Source organism: Coccinella septempunctata, chromosome 8 (genome assembly GCF_907165205.1).
Source record: "Coccinella septempunctata chromosome 8, icCocSept1.1, whole genome shotgun sequence".
NCBI lineage: Eukaryota > Metazoa > Arthropoda > Insecta > Coleoptera > Coccinellidae > Coccinella > Coccinella septempunctata.
Window position 1 is genome coordinate 763324 of NC_058196.1, and position 18784 is coordinate 782107.

General features: G+C 34.9%; 2 protein-coding genes across 2 annotated transcripts; both read right to left on the reverse strand.

Annotated features, from left to right (window-relative positions):
- Positions 1–2926: 2926 nt before the first annotated feature.
- LOC123318577 lies at positions 2927–5940 on the reverse strand. The gene is made up of 6 exons (XM_044905249.1): positions 5869–5940; positions 5601–5810; positions 5315–5500; positions 5039–5257; positions 4771–4985; positions 2927–4721 (listed from the first exon to the last, which is right to left on the reverse strand). The coding sequence occupies exons 2-6, from the start codon at positions 5806–5808 to the stop codon at positions 4548–4550; spliced, it is 1002 nt and encodes a 333-aa protein (XP_044761184.1). The 5' UTR covers positions 5809–5810; positions 5869–5940; the 3' UTR covers positions 2927–4547.
- A 2117-nt stretch (positions 5941–8057) lies between these two features.
- LOC123319166 (trihelix transcription factor DF1-like) lies at positions 8058–12348 on the reverse strand. The gene is made up of 3 exons (XM_044906026.1): positions 11178–12348; positions 8837–9164; positions 8058–8773 (listed from the first exon to the last, which is right to left on the reverse strand). Exons 2-3 carry the CDS (start codon positions 8949–8951, stop codon positions 8058–8060), a joined length of 831 nt encoding a protein of 276 aa, XP_044761961.1. The 5' UTR covers positions 8952–9164; positions 11178–12348.
- Positions 12349–18784: the final 6436 nt, after the last annotated feature.

Sequence of the window (18784 nt, forward strand, 5' to 3'; positions counted from 1 at the left end):
CTTTGGTACCGGTTTTACGCTCAAAACTGGGAAAAAGAATGATAACTTTGGGCCAGGTTATTAGACTGGGGGAAAAAATTCAGGACTTGCTCACCACGTTGTATTCCTTAAAGTTGTCTTTTGAAGTCGTCGAAGGGCGCTACTCGATCAATCGAACTCCTACGGGTTTCACCTTGTTCTTTGGTTGTGCTGGACAGTTGATACTGACAATTCGTGGACGCTCTGGATTTTCGGCTTCGGCACAATTCCAGGTTTTCTGCTTTTCACACAAATTGGCACAATCCCATCCTCGTCGCCAATTATATTTTTTACGATGAAAATTCCGTTTTTAAAAACACAAACTTTATTTTGGAAATTTACAACAGTGACTAGAGACTACTCTATGTAATGAGACAAGCAAAGTAACTGATTGACTTCTGAATTAATTCTCCTCTTGCATCCTGAATGAATTGATATTTATAACATTGGGTTATCTTAAAAGAGATAAGGATGCAGGTGCACTATTGCGTAATATTAGTATTGTATGGCTATATGTAGATTCAAATGAGTAACAAACAAAAGTCTAATTTAAGTTAATAAGGGTTAGGATTATGTAATTATATATATATATATATATATATATATAATTAGACTGATTCAAAAAAATCGACTTTCTTTTTTTTCGAGGAACACACCCCTTATTATCTTCAGGGCATTGAAAAATGACGTCTGTGAAAATATTAGCCAAAAATATTATTATTTAGAGGTCGCTCATCGACGATTTCTATTTTCCCTACTAATAGCAGGGAAAAAAATTTTATTTCTAGTTAAAAAATTCCAGTTCGCAAACCAATGGATGGATACCATTGAGCGATATATTTTTATGTAGGGAGTTAGGTGCTCTACAAAAACTGCCCCATGAAATTTTTCCATAAATCGGCTTTTCGAAAAGTTATTGGAGCTTGAAATAAAATTTTGTCGAAGTAGCTGTTTTTACTCGGATATCGGGGAGAAACTATTGGAATTTACTTCGAAAATCAGGAAATCGTTCTCGAAAGTTACAATTGATATGATTTTATTTAGATTTTAATCATTTATGACATCCCCAAATTGTCAACCTCAACAATTGTTAGGGAGTTAGTGTTTCATACTCTTCAGGATCAAATTATTTAGCATCTCTTATTTCTCATTCACTTGGGTCAGAAAGAATGATTGGTTTTGTGCCCTCTTTCAGATTATTGTTTGATCTTAAACTCGGTACTTGTCTTCAGTTTCATCCATAATACAATTTTGTGTATTCATTATTTTTGCAAACCCAAAATGGCCGCATTCACAAAATTCTCGCTATATGATTTCATTGAAGAAGACATTACGTAGTGAAAGTAACATATAGATGATAGGATCTTTCTGTTGTTAACGATTTAGCGGAGCGAGTTATTGGTTTAATTGAAGAATGCAATAACTACTAAAAGAATAATGAAGAATTAACAGTTACAGTTTCTTTTACAATTGATCAACGAACATGGTCATCGTTTTCCGGATTGCAACAAAAAGAAATTGAAATTATCTGTTAAGAACATATTATGTATAATAGATGTTGAATATACCAACACCAATATTATTTCTCACAACCGAATAAATGCTTTCTATATGCGACTTCTTTCTAATATCATCAAACAAACCTACCCTATCCCACAAATATCGAGATATTTGTTGAAAAATTGATAGTTCACTATTTTGTGACAGCGGCCATTTTGGGTTTATAAAAATAATGAATACACAAAATTGTATTATGACTGAAACTGAAGACAAGTACCGGCTTTAAGAACAAACACTAATCTGAAAGAGGGCACAAAACCAATCATTCTTTCTGACCCAAAGGAATGAGGAATAAGAGAAGCTTTATAATTTGATTCTGACGAGTATAAATTTCTAACTCTCTAACAATTGTTGAGGTTGACTATTTGAGGATGTCATAAATTATTTGAATCTACATACAATCATATTAATTGTATCTTTCCATAACTATTTTCTGATTTTCAAAGTAAATTCCAATAATTTCTCCCCGATATCCGAGTAAAAACAGCTTCTTCGACAAAAATTTAATTTCAAGCTCTAATAACATTTCGAAAAGCCGTTTCATGGAAAAATTTCATGGGGCAGTTTTTGTAGAGCTCCTAATTCCCTACATAAAAATATATCGCTCAATGGAATCGGTCCATTGGTTTGCGAACTGGAAAATAATAAAATAATATTTTCACAGACGCCTTTTTTCAATGCCCTGAAGATAATAAGGGGTGTGTTTCTCAAAAAAAGAGAAAGTCGATTTTTTTGAATCAGTCTAATATATATATATATATATATATATATATATATATATATATATATATATATATATATATATATAGGTAATCAACAAAACGGGAATAAAATTTATTTATTTATTATTTAAAAAACAATATAAATGCTTTATTATCAAAAATATTACAAAAAATATACTATCTAAGATAACAACCACTAATAAGGATTCAACAAAAATTATATTCTTTAAAATAACAATGCCATAAACTTTTAGGTAATAAAACAAAAATGATTAAATATCTAAACAATGAATCAGTGGGAAGGCAGCATACTTATTGTCATTGAACGGGAATACCAAACATTTGGTTACAACATTGGGGAGAGGAACTATTTGATAATCATTTGAAAGATTTTTTGCAACATAAATATGAAGTTGCGAAGAATTAATAGGATAATTATAAAGTGATTCATATGACAAAAATCGATTGCATATTAATAAAATTTCATTTTGCAATTTAAGAATATTGCAAACTTGCACCAAATCTTTATTTTGCAGCATGCAATAAGCATCTGCTTGTGAATATGACAATACACAAAGTAAGAAATTCCTGAACGTTGCTTTTTTGAATTGTTCACAAATGTCTTTTACCTGCCTAGGTAATGGTCCATTTGTGTGTTCTATAGAGCATTCAACTTCTAACTGGAATTTAAAATTCGTATTGAAAAAATTTATTTCTTTTAATCTTCGACCAATTTGTTGAAGCGGTTGCTTAGGTGATTTTACTAATTTCTTTAAACGGTTTAGAAAATTTTCGAAAGGGAATGCTGAAAAATTGTCCAAAGGACCAAAGAGATCTACATCATCTTTCAAATGCAAAAGCATGTGAACATTATATATTATAAATTCTTCACCGTACAATTTTCTACAATGTTGGATAAAGACTTTCAAAAGTTCACCTGCCATTTGGCTTCCTAAATTTTCAAGATGACTACTAGAAATTAGTATTGTTATTGCACAATGCAAGAGCAGAAAGTTTTCATAAATAGCCTTATTCGCAACATTTCTCAAAACAATTGGCCCCAAGTATAGTACAAAAGTACGAAATTCTGTAGCTTTCCATCTTGGGAGCTCGGAAAGAGAGCGAGGTTTCCGATTGAATTCTACAGGAATGTGTTTTTTTAGCAAAAGTAAATGTTCTGACATCAAATTGATAGCATTATTTTGTAGTTTTATTAAGGATCTAGGACCCTCTGTCCATGTACATATTAAATTTCGAACAACACCAAGGCAAACACAGTGCATATAATCAATTGGGAATGATGTAACCAGGCCAATAGATAATTTTGTTAAAGGTGAAGTACCAGTGTGGTGATCCACATCTGATTGCAGGAAAAAAGAAATATCTGTTCGCAAAGAGGCTGATTCATCATTCAGTACCATCCTGCCAGGAAAATGCTTTCCTCTCACTTCGCATTTGTCACAACAAGAGTAACCATTGTGTCCTTTTGTACATTTTAAATATGATTTTGCAGGTGCGTCGCAAACAAAATTTTGAACAACGATTTTGTATGAGGTATTCTTAAAAATGAAACCATGTTCTGTTAAATGTTTAAGTTCATTGAGGAAATCATCTAAAAATAAGGAGAGTGGGGACGGCTTTCCAGTTCCACAAAAAATTCCAATTACATAGGGAGTACTCTTAACATTTTTGATACATAGCAAAATTGGCCAAAAACTCAACTGTGAACTTTTGAAAAGCGGTATTCCGTCAATATTGAAACTGAGATAAATTACATTACCACAAAAACTAGTATCTGACAAAAAATTTTGTAAAGCATCTGTAAATCCAAAATGAGCATAATCACCATTATCTAATGCTTTTGTTTTAATTGTCAGTGGTGTTTGTAAAAATGTACGGTAATCCTTTGGTAATTCTGGATGGTATTGATGGAGAATATGCAATAATTTGGTTACGGCATTGCGAGATATATTATATGATAAAACCCATTCTCGTAAGCTCGAAGAAATATTATCTTCATTATCCTCAACACTTTCTTCTAACAAAGAACCGTTTAAATCATTAGATGATGAATCACTGTCTATAAAATCATCAGAAGTAATTTTTGGTTGACAGATATTATTATTAACCTCATTCAATGACAATAAGCATTCACTGTCTTTATCTTCTGAACGTGTTTTCACTGCCTCATTACTGTTGAAAAAACTTTTTTTCAATTTTTATTGTAAATGAAAAATAGGTTGAAAATTAATTATTACCAACAACAAGATCCTTCGACATAAATGAAGAAAATGCTTTTTTGCCTCCTCTTTTTCCATAAAAGCTAAACTTTGAAGCCAGTTCATTGGACATTAATCTCCGCAATATGTTGTTCACCTGACTCGACAAATTCTTACCTCCAATATTTGAAAAATAAGAAACCTACAACCGAAAAATAAAGCAACATGCCAAAAATTCTGAACTATCTCACCATGTACGCATAGTTCTGAGCATCTTTTAAGTACTCCTCAAAGTCCTGTAGTTTTTCCAGTTCTTTGACAGGAAAATCGCATGGTAAATTTTCAGGTAGAGTACTTATTTTTAAATTGCTTGCTAATGATTGCGACTGCTTTGATAAAAGGGCCAATATTTGTGAATTCTGCTGTTGCAAAAATTTTAGCTGCTTAAGAAGTTTAATCTGAAAAGCTGAAAGATAGGCAGTGATAAAAAAGATATTGGTAAATCTAAAGCATACATACCAGGTTCGTTATGTTGATGTGAGCAAGATATTTCACTATTATCAGTTGATTCTGCAACTTGAGGACCCGGAGTTGATGCAAATCCAAAATTGTAGTTTACTTTTGAAGTAATTATTTCTGACTGCCCTTGATGCGACGATGGACTCTGTGACAGATACGGTGTTGAATTCCTTGGACTTGGATAACTACACCCTCCTTGCACTAATGCAGAAGTACTTGCTGTGATTGAAGAAATTATTTTAGTAGATAATTCAACTCAAGAGTATGGTATTTTACCTATGGATTTCGCTTTTACAGTTACTTTTGGAGGTCTCGGTAAAGTATCATCACTCTCATCCGATTCGTAAATTATCCGCTTAGCTACTCTTTTCCGTTTCCTAGTTGTTTCCTCTTCAGATTCTGAGAAGATATCAGAGGTCTCCTCCAATAGTTTTAACTTTTTCTCAGCCTTGTCATAATCATCTAGAAATGTAAGATTTTAATTGTTTGAAAACCATGCTTTAGAAATAAACTATAACCTCACTAATGATTACACCGCAATAGGAATAAAATAAATCCTTACCACCACTAAAAAAACACTTAGAAATTCCGTATAATTTCCAGTTTTCTGTGTCAGCTTGTTTTCCAGCTAATAACAGTTGTTTCAGTGTTGCACCGGACTTCACTGGAGGCCAAAATACTTCCCGCTTAAGAGGCGTAAGCCATGATGAATGCACCACAGCTATCGTTCCGCCTTCATCGACACTGAATTGTACAGCTGTAAAAGACATATCTACAAAAATAAGTGGTTGAAATAAGATACACAATAGTTCACTGATAATTAATATTACCTTCTTTCGTATTCCAATATAAAAGAAATGTGCCTGACAACAATGCCACTAACACTAAACGAACGAATGTTGGGCGAGCCCGCGAAACGATGACGCTGATATGAGCGGAACGCAAGCGCAACTTGAACCTGGTTCAATACCAACATGAACGCGGCCATGATACCAACATACACGGGAGAATTACCCAAAATTTAAGTTTTATTTTCTACTCTTAATTTTGAATAGAAAATGTTTTAGGCTGGTAAAAGTACACTACATGCAAATTGGAGTGTCTTATTAGAAAATTTCGCTGGCACAAACAAATTAAAATTTTAAGTCAAAAAACTCACTTTCAACAACGTATAAATGACGTTATTATTTGAACGTCACACCAACGTTTTAAAACATGTCGTAAAAAAAACGTCTCACATCGGGCACATGACGTCACTGACCAAAAATCTACCAAATATAACGTCAAAATGACGGCTCCATGTTTGCTGGGGTAGTATGTATTAAAGTGGGAACTTTGGATTAATTGTTCATTACTGAGACTCGTAGATAAGCATACATAATTTTCACCGGAACTGGAACACTCAAAAAGTTTTAAAATATAACGCTCTCGGAATTAAATTTATTAGTACACCTCTGCGTTATCACGTTCTTGACGCGTGATCACTGCATGCTGCAATGTTTACTGCTGGCCTCTTGGATTTGGATATACTATAGTCTTGTGCATTGTTGATTGTTGAATGAAAAATTTGAGTGGATTTTAATAAAGAACGTGGTGAAATAAACATGTTTTTGCCTCATTCAGACAAATATAGTCCGATCATTTGCAAAGACAGTCTTTTAAATAAAATGAAGATGAATAAAACTTTATATAAATTATAGATCCTTCCATCCTTTTTGGCAAATTTATCAAAATATTAATCAAATACTGTGCACACACCATATAAACAAACAGTGAAATAAGTTGTGCTTGCACTTGATATCAAATACTTTAATTCCAGTTAAAACATTTTGTTCTTTTTACAGAAAACTTTGCAAAAAGTGAGTACAGTACCAACACTGTTAGAGGGATACCTCATATATCAAATGAAACCAGTGTGCTTTTAACAATGTGGTATCTTGCAAATACAGAGAGTTTTAGGCAAATATCCGATCGGTTCAATGTCAGCTTAAGTTCAGCACATAGGTCTCTATTTCGAGTGATTGACTTTTTAATATCTATCAAAAGTAGATACATAAAATGGCCCAGTGATGAAGAAAAAGAGATAATTGCAAGCAAATTTAAAAACAAACAACAATTTAATGGAGTTATAGGCGCAATTGACTGTAGCCATGTGAAAATCAACCGACCAAACAAAGATCAAGACTCATATTGTAACCGAAAGGGTTATCATAGCTTGATTATACAAGCAGTTTGTGATACTGATAAAAAATTCTTGGATGTATACTGTGGGGAACCAGGACCTCTTCACGATGCGAGGGTATTAAGAAAATCAGCAATTTATCAGAAAGCTGGAAATCCACAATTTTTCAAACATTATTACCTCTTAGGTGATTCAGCATATCCAAGTATGTCGTGGCTAGTACCTCCCTTTAAAAACACGGGTGCCCTATCAGATGAACAGAAACAATTTAATTGTAAACATTAGTCTACTAGAATTGTTATTGAAAACGCATTTAGTTTGCTAAAAAATAGATATAGAAGACTTCTCCATTTGAATAATAACAATGTGAAATTTTGCGTTAAAATTATAATGGCGTGTTGTGTATTACACAATATTTGCATAATAGATTCTGATGAAATGGAGGTGGATGAAAATGACACAGATGAAGAAAATGATCTGGTTGCAGAACTGGTTCAAAATAATGTACCTATGAAGAGAGAAGAAATATTTAGAAAAATGTTTTCTGTGTGAATTTCTAAATAAATGTATTAATTTATAATAATAGTATGGTATGAATATAGTGTAGAATAAATTTTTAGTAAAAGTAGGAAATATATTGTAACGAATTTATTTTTGAAAAAAAAATATATCTATTTTACATGGCATTATTTCAGTCTTAGTATTTGATACATACATTGAAAGAATACTAACAAAAATAAATGTGATTTTACAGAAAACAAAACATAAAATATTGACAAAAATAAATAATCACAACTTTTGGAATAAACGAAAATAAATTTCATTATAGCATACTTCTTAATTCTTGTTATTTTCATTGAGCTTCAGCAATATTTCTTGTAAGATTTTCACTTTTTGTTTCTCCACAGTTAACTTTTCTCTTTCAATATTTATTCTGTCTTTGTGTCGTTTTTCTTTATTCTCTTCTTTTATTTCAACATCCCGCTTCCGTTTCCGAAAAAACTTTGTTCGGCTGTTGGCACTTTTTTCGTTCTCTGAACTTACTTCCAAGTCAGGTTCTACATCAGTATGGTTTTCAATTAAACTCATATTGTCACTTGTATTAATATCTGTAATTAAATTACAATTTGCTTCTGAAGATTCCATTGTATGTTGGGCGCTGATGGATGGTTTATCTCCTAATAAATTATCCATTTGTTCAAAAAACATAAACCTGCTTGCACCTCTGCCTGTTTTGTTGTTTTTATCTTTGGTACTTTTGTAACTTCTTAACAGACTGCGCCATTTGTTGTAGCATGCTGTAGCGTTGTATATAAAGCCATTGCTTAAAAGTTCATTGCTAATATTTGGGAATACATTTTTCTTTTTTTTGGGATGTTGCATGTCCTCCATGTTATTTTCCATACAACTAAGCAAACAAATAACAGCATTGTAATCCCATGATTCACTTTTTGGAGATTCCAGCTCCTGTCTGTTTTCCTTGTTCAAGTATTCATCTGTCCGTAGTTCTTCATTTTTGGCAAAGTTTAATAGTGTAGATGCAAAGGCAACATCTACAATTAGAAACATTTTTAAATAGTCTTTTTATAATAACTATGATTTTTACTATACATTACCTATTTGAGCCCTTTTATAGTCTTCTTCATTGAGCAATAATGCATATTCCGAATTCGTTTCTGCATCCAATAATGTAAGAGAATGTTGTTTTAAGCAGCCCGGTTGTGATTCCATTTTTTAAATTTCAAAACACATCTAAATCTACATAACCTCAATTTTATAGTTTGTGTTAAAAGCGCAAACCTTTATCTGGTGTTTGAGGGGCAAGGGGAAAACGCAACCGTGTTTGACACACAGATCTTAAAAACGACAATTTGGAACATGCGTTTGAAGCACTGCGCACGCATGTGCTCGACTGGGTGCTCAAATTGTGCAATTGGAAAGCCACTACTGACTTCAGGATCAAATTCAGTTCCCAGAGCTTTGTGTTCTGCAATTATAAAGGGTCTTTCAATAAGGACGGGTCGATTTTGACATGAAATAAAAAAGGCCGTGTGTGAGATTTTAACGATTTTTTTTTTTATTTGAAAGAGCTATATATGCCATTATGTGTGGAAAATCACATCGTTTAAATGTCCGCCGCGGCTTCTCACGGTGGCACGAATTCGAGTAGTCCAATGTTCAACAACTCTGCCGCATAGTTCGGTTTGAATTTCAGCGATAGCCTGAGCTATGTTGACTTTAAGGGCATCGGTCGATTGTGGCTTATTGGTATAGACCTGCGACTTAAGAAAACCCCACAAAAAAAGTCTAAAGGTGATAAGTCGCAGGATCTCGGTGGCCAATTCACGTCACCTCTGCGAGATATAACCTTGCCCTCAAAGCGTTCATGCAGAAGATCCATGGTGGCATCCGCTGTATGGCTCGTAGCGCCATCCTGCTGGAACCACATGTCGTCTAAGTGTAGATCGTCCAATTTGGGCCAAAAGAAATCGGTGATCATCCTTCTGTACCGTTCGCCTGTGACGGTAATGGCCTCACCAACATCGTTTTCAAAAAAGTACGGATCAATAACACCGCCGGCACAAAATCCGCACCATACGGTCACTTTTTGTGGATGCATGGCTACTTGGTGAACTTCGTGTGGGTTGTTGTCATCCCATATACGGCAATTCTGCTTGTTCACATAGCCATTCATCCAGAAATGCGCTTCGTCGGAAAAAATGATTTTTCTGCCAAAGTTGGGGTCCTCTGCCAAACACACTGTAGCCCAATCAGCGAACGAACGGCGTTGCCTATGGTCAGTAACTTTGAGCTCCTGAGTGAGTTGAATCTTGTACGGGTGCAGCCCTAAGTCCTGACGCAAAATGCGCCACGTTGATGTTTGTGAAAGACCGAGTTCTTGTGAACGTCGATGAATTGACTGCCTCGGGTTCTCCTGCACACTATCACGGACAGCAGCGATGTTCTCGGCCGATCTGGCGGTCTTTGCACGTACGGGTGTTGGCAGATTGTTTATTGAACCGGTCGATTCGAATTTGGCCACCAAACGTTGGAGAGTCGACTTTGAAGGACCACCTCGTCTGCCGTAAAATGGGCGCAATGCACGTAACGTTTGCACTAACGAACACTCATTTTGGTAATACATTTTTAACATTTGGACGTGTTGCTCAACCGTGTAACTTGCCATGGTGATTTGGCATTACTAACTGAATAAAAAAATATAGGTTAGAAAGACGACGTTAAAACAACATGGCCGCCACAGGCTGCCAACATCGACCCGTCCCTATTGAAAGACCCTTTATTATCAAAATCATTAACAAACTTAACTGGATTGTAATGGTCTGCAAAATGAAGTTTCATCTCTCTAAGTTCCAACTTAATCTTTTCCTGCAACGATTGGTTACCAAACGTCCTTGCTATGTGTTGGAAAGCAGCATAGGCTGTAGTGAATCTCAATAAAGAGTTGGCAATTTCAGTGGAGACGGTGGACCTATATTGGAGTGCTTGTGCGTCCAGTTGAACACGTCTCTCTCTTGAAAGATCCTCATCAGCACCTTATTCTTCAATGATAAACGATGACAGTCCATTTGATCTTAAACCCAATTCAAGTCTTTGCTTCCACGGGATGAAATTCTTGGAACCAGCCAGTCGATCTTCCTTATCAATTTTGGAGAACACTGGATTGCTGGTAAAATCTTGTGATTGTTTCATTTGCGTCAGTAAGGGAGCTAGTGTGCCAGTCAAGCTCGAAATGGATTTCAATACCTCTTGTTGAATTTTATCTTGAAATTCCTGTTCCGTCATTGATACGACAGTATTATTTCCTTTTGTACAAGGAATATTTTCATCAGTGGTGAAACAACTCATTTCATCTCCAGACTCAGCGTTGCTTATGGATGTGGACGCCATTTTTAAATACTTTCTCTTTGTACTCCGACTTGCACCAAGATATAACACATATGGATACATATAATATGTATTATCGAAGATAAATAGATTTTATGCTATTTGAAGTTATTTTCACAACACCAATACTCAATATGCCTTCATTTATATCAATTTTTTTATCAATCTTTAATGGCCCATAACCCACTTGACTACCATTGTCCGCCGGTTATTCATCGAATACTGTTCGGATTCGGTAGTCATCGATTATCTACTCTGTGGTCATAGATCTTATATACATTTGACAGTTCGTTTAGGCGGAGGCATGAGCGGGCAGAGAGGGGGAGTATTCTTCCCTCAACAATATTCATCAATATTTTTATTTAATAATAATCAGAATTGGTTCGATTGATTCAATTCCATTTTATATTTACCTTCGTCATCAGGAATATATTATCAGGAGCTTTCGCTATAATCTCTCTTATTTGTTCTTTTTCGAGCACTTTCGATTTTTTCGGGATGTATCCCATTTTTTGTCGTTTGATGAACATGATTAGTTTGTGGTATTCGCTAATATCAATATTGTTATTGATGTTCAAAGTTGCTTTCAGCATAGAGTATTTCGGCCATAAACTTGCTAAAAACCCCTTTTCTGCAATGCTGGTAAAGTATGCCAACAATACTGACTCAGAATAGTGCGAAACTCTCTTCTGCCTGCACCACGCTATGAACTCTGAGTAAGTTTTCTCGTATAAATTTCGGCTCTTTTCAGGAAGCAAATTCAAGGATGCTGCTTTAGCAGTTTCTGCCACATCTGGCGGTGTCAAAGAGAAATTTTCCTCGTTACTCATTTTTGTTGAACTTCTCTGGAAGTTGTGACATTATTCGGATTGGTGCTGAATACTTCTGGGTTCGGTTGCTCATGACAATTATGCATTAATAAGAAATATACCAATAAAAGGCGTCATTACCGGGCAATTTCATGTACTTTAAACAGAGCTATTATTAAGAGGTCGGCGGAAAAACGTTTTTTGGAAATGATTCTTGTTATCCATAATTATAAATTACCTACATACCTGACAATGGAATTCCTTTATTTCTCGCCTTGATGAACCATTCAAAGCAACATTTGTCGATAGTTGAGCCCGTCGGTTTTAAAAAATTCCGCTTTTTACTCGTACAGTCATTGTAACGCCACTGATCCAATAATTCACTCCTCTTTTTGACAATTGCAGCAGCCGCCGTTTTTCCCTTATTGCAACGTTTGGACAATTCTCTCGCACTAAGTTTTTGCTCATAACATAAATACTGTTGATCATAAAATACTGACTCAAGCTTAGAAAAGAGGAAAAAAGCAGTCTGTAAGGCTAGAAGGTCCACACCTATCATAAAGCACTATAAAAAAATGAATAACTGATAAATAAACAATTACGTATAGATAAATACTAAAATCTGATGCGACACAGACTATCGACATCAAATAAAATTTTCAAGTATTCACAACACAAGTCCAGACCTATATCCCACAATATCTTGTGCTCAACTATTCATTTCTAAACAATATAATTTTGGTGTTTAAAGATCTTGATCTATTTTTTCTTGAAACATCCAAAAGTTTAGTTGTTTCGTGATGGATTCTTATTCTAAAATAATTTTTCAAAATCATTTTGATCAACTGATCTGCGTGTCCATCAATAAAATTTCCATCGTAAAGATGATTTTCGAAATGATCTAAAATGGAAGAACTAAAAATGTTTGTGGTTTTAAGGAAAAAACTGAAGAATTTTTCACCCTCTTTACAAACATCAATAACAAATTGGCTGGCCCTAATCAATTTTCCATAAGTTTTTCTTTCTGTAGAAGCGAGACATCTACATCGTTTCTCAAAAGATCAAGGCATTTTCGGCATGAAATAAATTTCTCAAGTATCCGGACAACATACCCAGAAATATATCCCACAATATCTTCTGCATAGGGAGTGAGATTCCATGCTGTTGAGGTAGCAAATTCAAATTTCTCTATATCCATAAACACACTTTTCATTACTGAATCATACTGATCATCATTTTCAATATTGTTTGCATGTTCAGATGATAGAATGCTAACTGCAGATCCACATGTCAAGATACTGATGGATTCCAGATTGATTGCATTTCCTGTGTCAGTAGCAGATATTTGAGAGTGGACAATCAACCGTTTGTAAGCTGCCTCAAACTGCCTTGCAGTGGGGTTATTATTATATCCACCTTTACTTCTAATGCATCCAAAAAATAGCTCTAAATGGTCTTGCGAAAGTTTGTATGTGAGAAGATATTTGAGCATTTTCTCTTCAATGATGTATTTCTTGTACATTTGCTCTAAACTTTCGATACAAATCAAGAAACCTAAAAATCCAGTTTTTCTTCCACTTCTTGTGATAGGAACCCCATTCAATGTCAAACCAAGAATATATCTTTTCATCATGCTCATATAATCTGAGAAGGTTTTCAGCTGTACTTAACATGAATGGCTTTTTAAAGAAATTTTTTGCACAAGTATTTCTTGAGTTAAAAATGTCAAATAAGTTATTAAATTTCAAAATAAAGTCAGAAGTGGCTTCCGATCCCTGAAATTCAGGACACTTAAGATCATCTCTCAAGAAATCTATAGCATCACTTACACTTCTGCTAAGTGTCTGAGTTGCTAATCGTACCTTCATTTTTTCTCACATCCATTGTGAATGCCTATGTCTTAATTTCGTAGCAGCATGCAGGCCTTCAATATCTTGCTTATCTACTAAATTGGAAACATAACTCCATTTCACCTCCAGATTTTCAGTATTTCGTAAGCCACTTTGAGACGCGAAACAATTCCTCACCAGCTTAATCATGTTAGTCTAAGATCCCACTGCAGAATCACTACGTTCATTACGTACACGGATGTTTTTGATATCAATTTAAAGCTTATTTTTTTTTCGAATAGGATGATGTATGGCTGCCTGTGAAAAAATGGCCGCAAGTTAGGTCTGCCATCTGTTAAAATAGCGAGATATCCGAAATAACGTAAGAGAGAGTTAGACTCATTTCGAACCATCGGGTTCTTACCCGATGTTCCGAATTATATCTACTGATATTATGGGATCTTTCACACATGTTCCGGTTTAGTTTTGCACTGGAAAACAACCAGATTGCATTTTCGGCGGCGCTTATCGCCACGAGATTCGAGAGCTTGATGTGCCCACCGTACGGATAAAACCCGATGAATAATTTTTCATTCGGTTGTTTTCCGTTAAAAACCCGACGGTAAAAACCCGTGGTGTGAAAGGAATCTTAGGGTTCTCAACAGTGCATCTGAATTATTCGTATATTATAACCACGTGCTGGAGCTCGTTATACACAACGCTGTTGATATTATTTATGTAATCACCCTTCGTCGGGCGCTATACGAATATTGAGAGTTCGGGCGCAATGCATATAATAGATTCTAATAAGAATAAGGTCCAAATAAATTAATATCGAAACATAAGAAGAATTTTTTAAAGAGATGATAAGTCTCACCAAAGTTCATTCCAAAGACACTGGACGATTCATCATGTTCAACAAGATGTATGCGGCAAAAGAGAATGATGAAAAATTCATTAAGAAAATCAAAGGGTTTGTTTCAACCCACATTTTATAGTTTTGGAAGTCATTAAAACAAAAGGTGCTACGGACGATTTTCGTCAATTCTATATTGCTCAATGCTACTAAGTACCACTGTTTGAAGTTTAGTGCGGAGAATAAATGGTTGGCTTCTTCTGGATGGTGCCCTGAAATCAACATGATTTCTGGGAAGTTCAACTCCGATGCAAGTAGAAAATGTATTATGTAATTGAGCTAACACATTTTCAGATGATGAAAAAAACTCTGATTGCGACGTCGATAGTGACAACTGCGATTGTGAAAGCAGCGAGGAATCGGACTTTGACTAGAAAATGTAATACACTGATATGAAATATAACTTGATTCAAGAGACTGATTTTGAAGAAACACGAAAAAAAATTCTTCAGATTTAATTACATTTGTACTTGATGAATAAATTATTTTTTATTATAAAATAAATCTCTTAATACTTTAAGTTTTTTTCATAATATTCATTACGTTATTATAATTTTGTAAATGTTAAGTCGGCTGGCATCCACCATCCTCATCTAACAAGTGGCGTTGCGCGCCATCTCTTTCACTTTATTTCAGATATCTCGCTATTTTAACAGATGGCAGACCTAACTTGCGGCCATTTTTTCACAGGTAGCCATACATCATCCTATTCGAAAAAAATTAGCTTTAATTTGACATCAAAAACATCCGTGTACGTCATGAACGTAGTAATTCTGCAGCGGGATCTCGTACTATGTGGCAGGCATCAGGATTAATGAATATTTCATGCTGACTAAAAGGGCACTCAAATTTGGTTTGCAAATTTGATGGATCACTGAAATCTGCTCCCAATATTTCAGCCATTGAAAAGTTTGAAGGAGCACATACTCAACTCAACAAATACATCGGAGCGCATCCAGCCCGACTGAGATTTTCCTAAAATCCAATTTTCAGGCATACTGTCAACAACTGCCTTTGGCAGCCGGACATAACGAAACACAACAACAGGTGGACATATTCTGCCATCGGGCGTGATTGTTATCAGAACCGTTAGATTTTCCTTCTCGTTTCCTTTTTTTCGTTGTATACATTTCGCCCTTTCAGACCTAATATTTTTCCTGATTTAGGACAAAGGCTGAAGCCTGTTTGGTCAGCGTTAAATATGCAGCTCGGGTCTTCTAGTAAATCAATACAGTCAGATTCTCGTAAAAATATTTTTAGTTTATGAAACCATGACTTTATTAGTAATTGTTCATAAGCTTTATTGAACAACGGTTACAAAATCATCGACACCACTGTCTTCTTACGTTCTAAGTTCTAACTACTACTGACGCTAACCTATATGTTGGGCGCGTCCCCCAGTTCGCGCCAAATCCACTTGGAACATAGAGTTGTATGAGAGGTGTTTTGACCTACTGTCATATGTCATATGCTTAATCTAACAACTTTATGTTTTCTTTGGTGATCTTGGCTTTCGAAGAATCCAATGATTCAGCGGCCGTCATTACCAATTCGGGGTGCCGTTTGAGAAATCCAGAAAACCATTTTTGACCGGGACGTCCATTTTTAAATGGGGTTTTCAGATTGCAGTCTTGGAACGATTTTTTGAACAGCTTCTTACAGTTTTCATATTTCGTCCTATAGTATTTTCTCTGGTATCAATATCTGTATCAATTCATCAAAAACTAATAGTCTTACTATTTGACTTTACATAAAAAATATGTGATTCGTGCTTTCTGTAAAAATTACAAAAAAAAAATTAAAAATGTATGAATGTACCCCACATGCGGGGCACTCTCATACAGGCTATGGGGCATATTCATACAGGTGAAGAAATTCACAAATTGAGAGTTAAATGTTTAATTATTCATCAAAATCCAAACATCAAAAGTCAAAATTTCCAAAAAAAAAGCAATTTGTCTCTATGAGCACAAAATACTACGTAATAACCAAATAATACTAAGTAAAAAAAGGAATAACATGAATGTAGGAAATTTTTCTTTTTTTGGCATCGAAGCATTTTGGTTAACCTAACAGTCTTTCTGATCAGTCATATCATTATTTAAATATCTAATTAATATTGTTTATTTTTTATTGAATATAAGATAGTATCAATAATCAACAATTTGAATAAAATATCACAACTTGAAAAGTAAGTATGTTAACTTTGAAATAACTTAAAATACCAGCAGTTCTAGCTGTCTTAGCTGATTTAGGATCCGGTAATATCAAAACTATATTTGATATATCCACTGATCCTTCATCATTGACGTCTGGAAATACAAATTTCATTGACGATCCTGGTTTTTTCCTCAAAAATGAAACCATTACTTCTGTCAAACTGTAGTGTTCGATGATTTGTCCGACAAAGTAAATAACAGACTTCTTTTTCTCAAATTTTACGAGCATATAGGCACCATTCTTGATATTTTCAGGGTCAACAGGCTCTTCAGAATCATCTTCTTCTTCGTTTTCTTCAAGCATGTCGAAAGGTGAAGCAGAACTTTCTCTTAGGCTGACATCTGTTTCACTTTCACTACTATTTGTTTCGATCTCTTTGGTTTTATTTCTTTTTGGTTTACTCGATTTATCACAATCTTCATTCAATAAACTAAACGCTCTCTTTATTTCTCTTGCTTTATTTTTCCGTTCTTTTTCTAATCTCTTCATCTCTTTATTTTTTTCCAATTCTTCAATTCTAGTCTTCTCAGGAGTGTCCGTATAAACTCTTGATTTTCCAAATGATCGACCTTTTTTTGTTTGTATGCGTCTTTGAACTTTCGGGAAAGGCCTTATCATTTCTGGTGTCTTCAATACTTGCAGTGAAGGGGAGACATCTCTGGACAAAGTCGGTGGTGTTCGAGCAGGAACATCACCAAGTTCAGCACTAACTGTGGCAAGCCAATCACCAGCTATTCCAAGTTCCTCGCCCCCAGTGCTTTCATTGGGATTTGTTACAGAATTTGAATGATACACCTGAACAGGCGCAAAGTCATCATCATTGAAAATCAACTTATTAAAAGGTCATATTCCGGTTTTTTTCCTAAGCACTGTTGATATTCCTACCATTGAATGACTCTAAATAAGGTATCTTTGTGAGTTTTGGGATATTAAAAATATTAAGTGTCTTTCCTGGGTTGGAAACGTGCCAGTCATTGAATGCTGTTTTTAATTTTGACTTCAATGGTCCAAATACTCCAACATCCAGTGGTTGAAGGCGATGAGTCGTGTGAGGTGGAAAGGAAAGGCACACAATCCCATTGTCACGGCAGTAGTTGATTGCCTCTATAGAAATGTGACTTTCATGATTATCACATAAAAGCAATATGGGATTTTCTTTTGAACTTAAGGTGTGTTTCTGGATGTGCTTTAAAACATCAACAAAAATGCTCGAGTTTATCCAACCACTTCTCGTGGCTACACCTGAAGAGCCTTCTGGAGCACCTTCCAAGAAATGGTCCTTATAATGAACTCTTGGGAAGATGAATAAAGGCGGTATGGTGTTTCCACTTGTTGAAATAATACCACCAAATGTGACCAGTTCTCCTCTTTCGGCAGACACTATTTGACCAACCTGTTTTTGACTCTTGTCAGCAAAAATTTTCGGTGTGCTCAAAACGGTAGAAATACCAGATTCGTCGTGGTTAAAAATCCGATCGGCAGTAAAATTATGTTTGCGGTATACATTCTCCAGATTCTGGAAAAAATCATTCACAGCCGTTTTGTTGAAACCGAATGATCTGGCAGCGCTAGTATTTTCAGGTTTGCGCAAACTTAAATTTTTATGGCGTTTTCGGAAACTTGCTAACCAGTCTGCTCCTGCCATCTTATTATTATTCCAACTTGCAGGATATTTTATATTATTGGCCTCAGCAAATTCATAAGCAAGTTTTTTGACTTGGCTACATGATAGTCCATAGTGCATCATAGAACACGATAAGATATATTTATTTAAAAGGTCCTCTTCTGTTTTTGTGAAGACTTGCTGTGATGCAAATTTCGATTCGAATACACGATTTTTGCTACTAAGATCTTTTGTTTCGCGTAATTTTTTGATCCGACTTT

What these genes read in the sequence shown, in the direction of transcription:
- LOC123319166 (XM_044906026.1), bottom strand. Translation starts at nt 8,951, where the DNA reads ATGGAATCACAACCGGGCTGCTTAAAACAACATTCTCTTACATTATTG. An exon ending in CTATAAAAGGGCTCAAATAG is followed by an intron (nt 8,774 to 8,836) that starts GTAATGTATAGT and finishes TTCTAATTGTAG; the next exon opens with ATGTTGCCTTTGCATCTACA.
- LOC123318577 (XM_044905249.1), bottom strand. Translation starts at nt 5,808, where the DNA reads ATGTCTTTTACAGCTGTACAATTCAGTGTCGATGAAGGCGGAACGATA. An exon ending in TGTAAAAGCGAAATCCATAG is followed by an intron (nt 5,258 to 5,314) that starts GTAAAATACCAT and finishes CTTCAATCACAG; the next exon opens with CAAGTACTTCTGCATTAGTG. An exon ending in ACATCAACATAACGAACCTG is followed by an intron (nt 4,986 to 5,038) that starts GTATGTATGCTT and finishes CCTATCTTTCAG; the next exon opens with CTTTTCAGATTAAACTTCTT.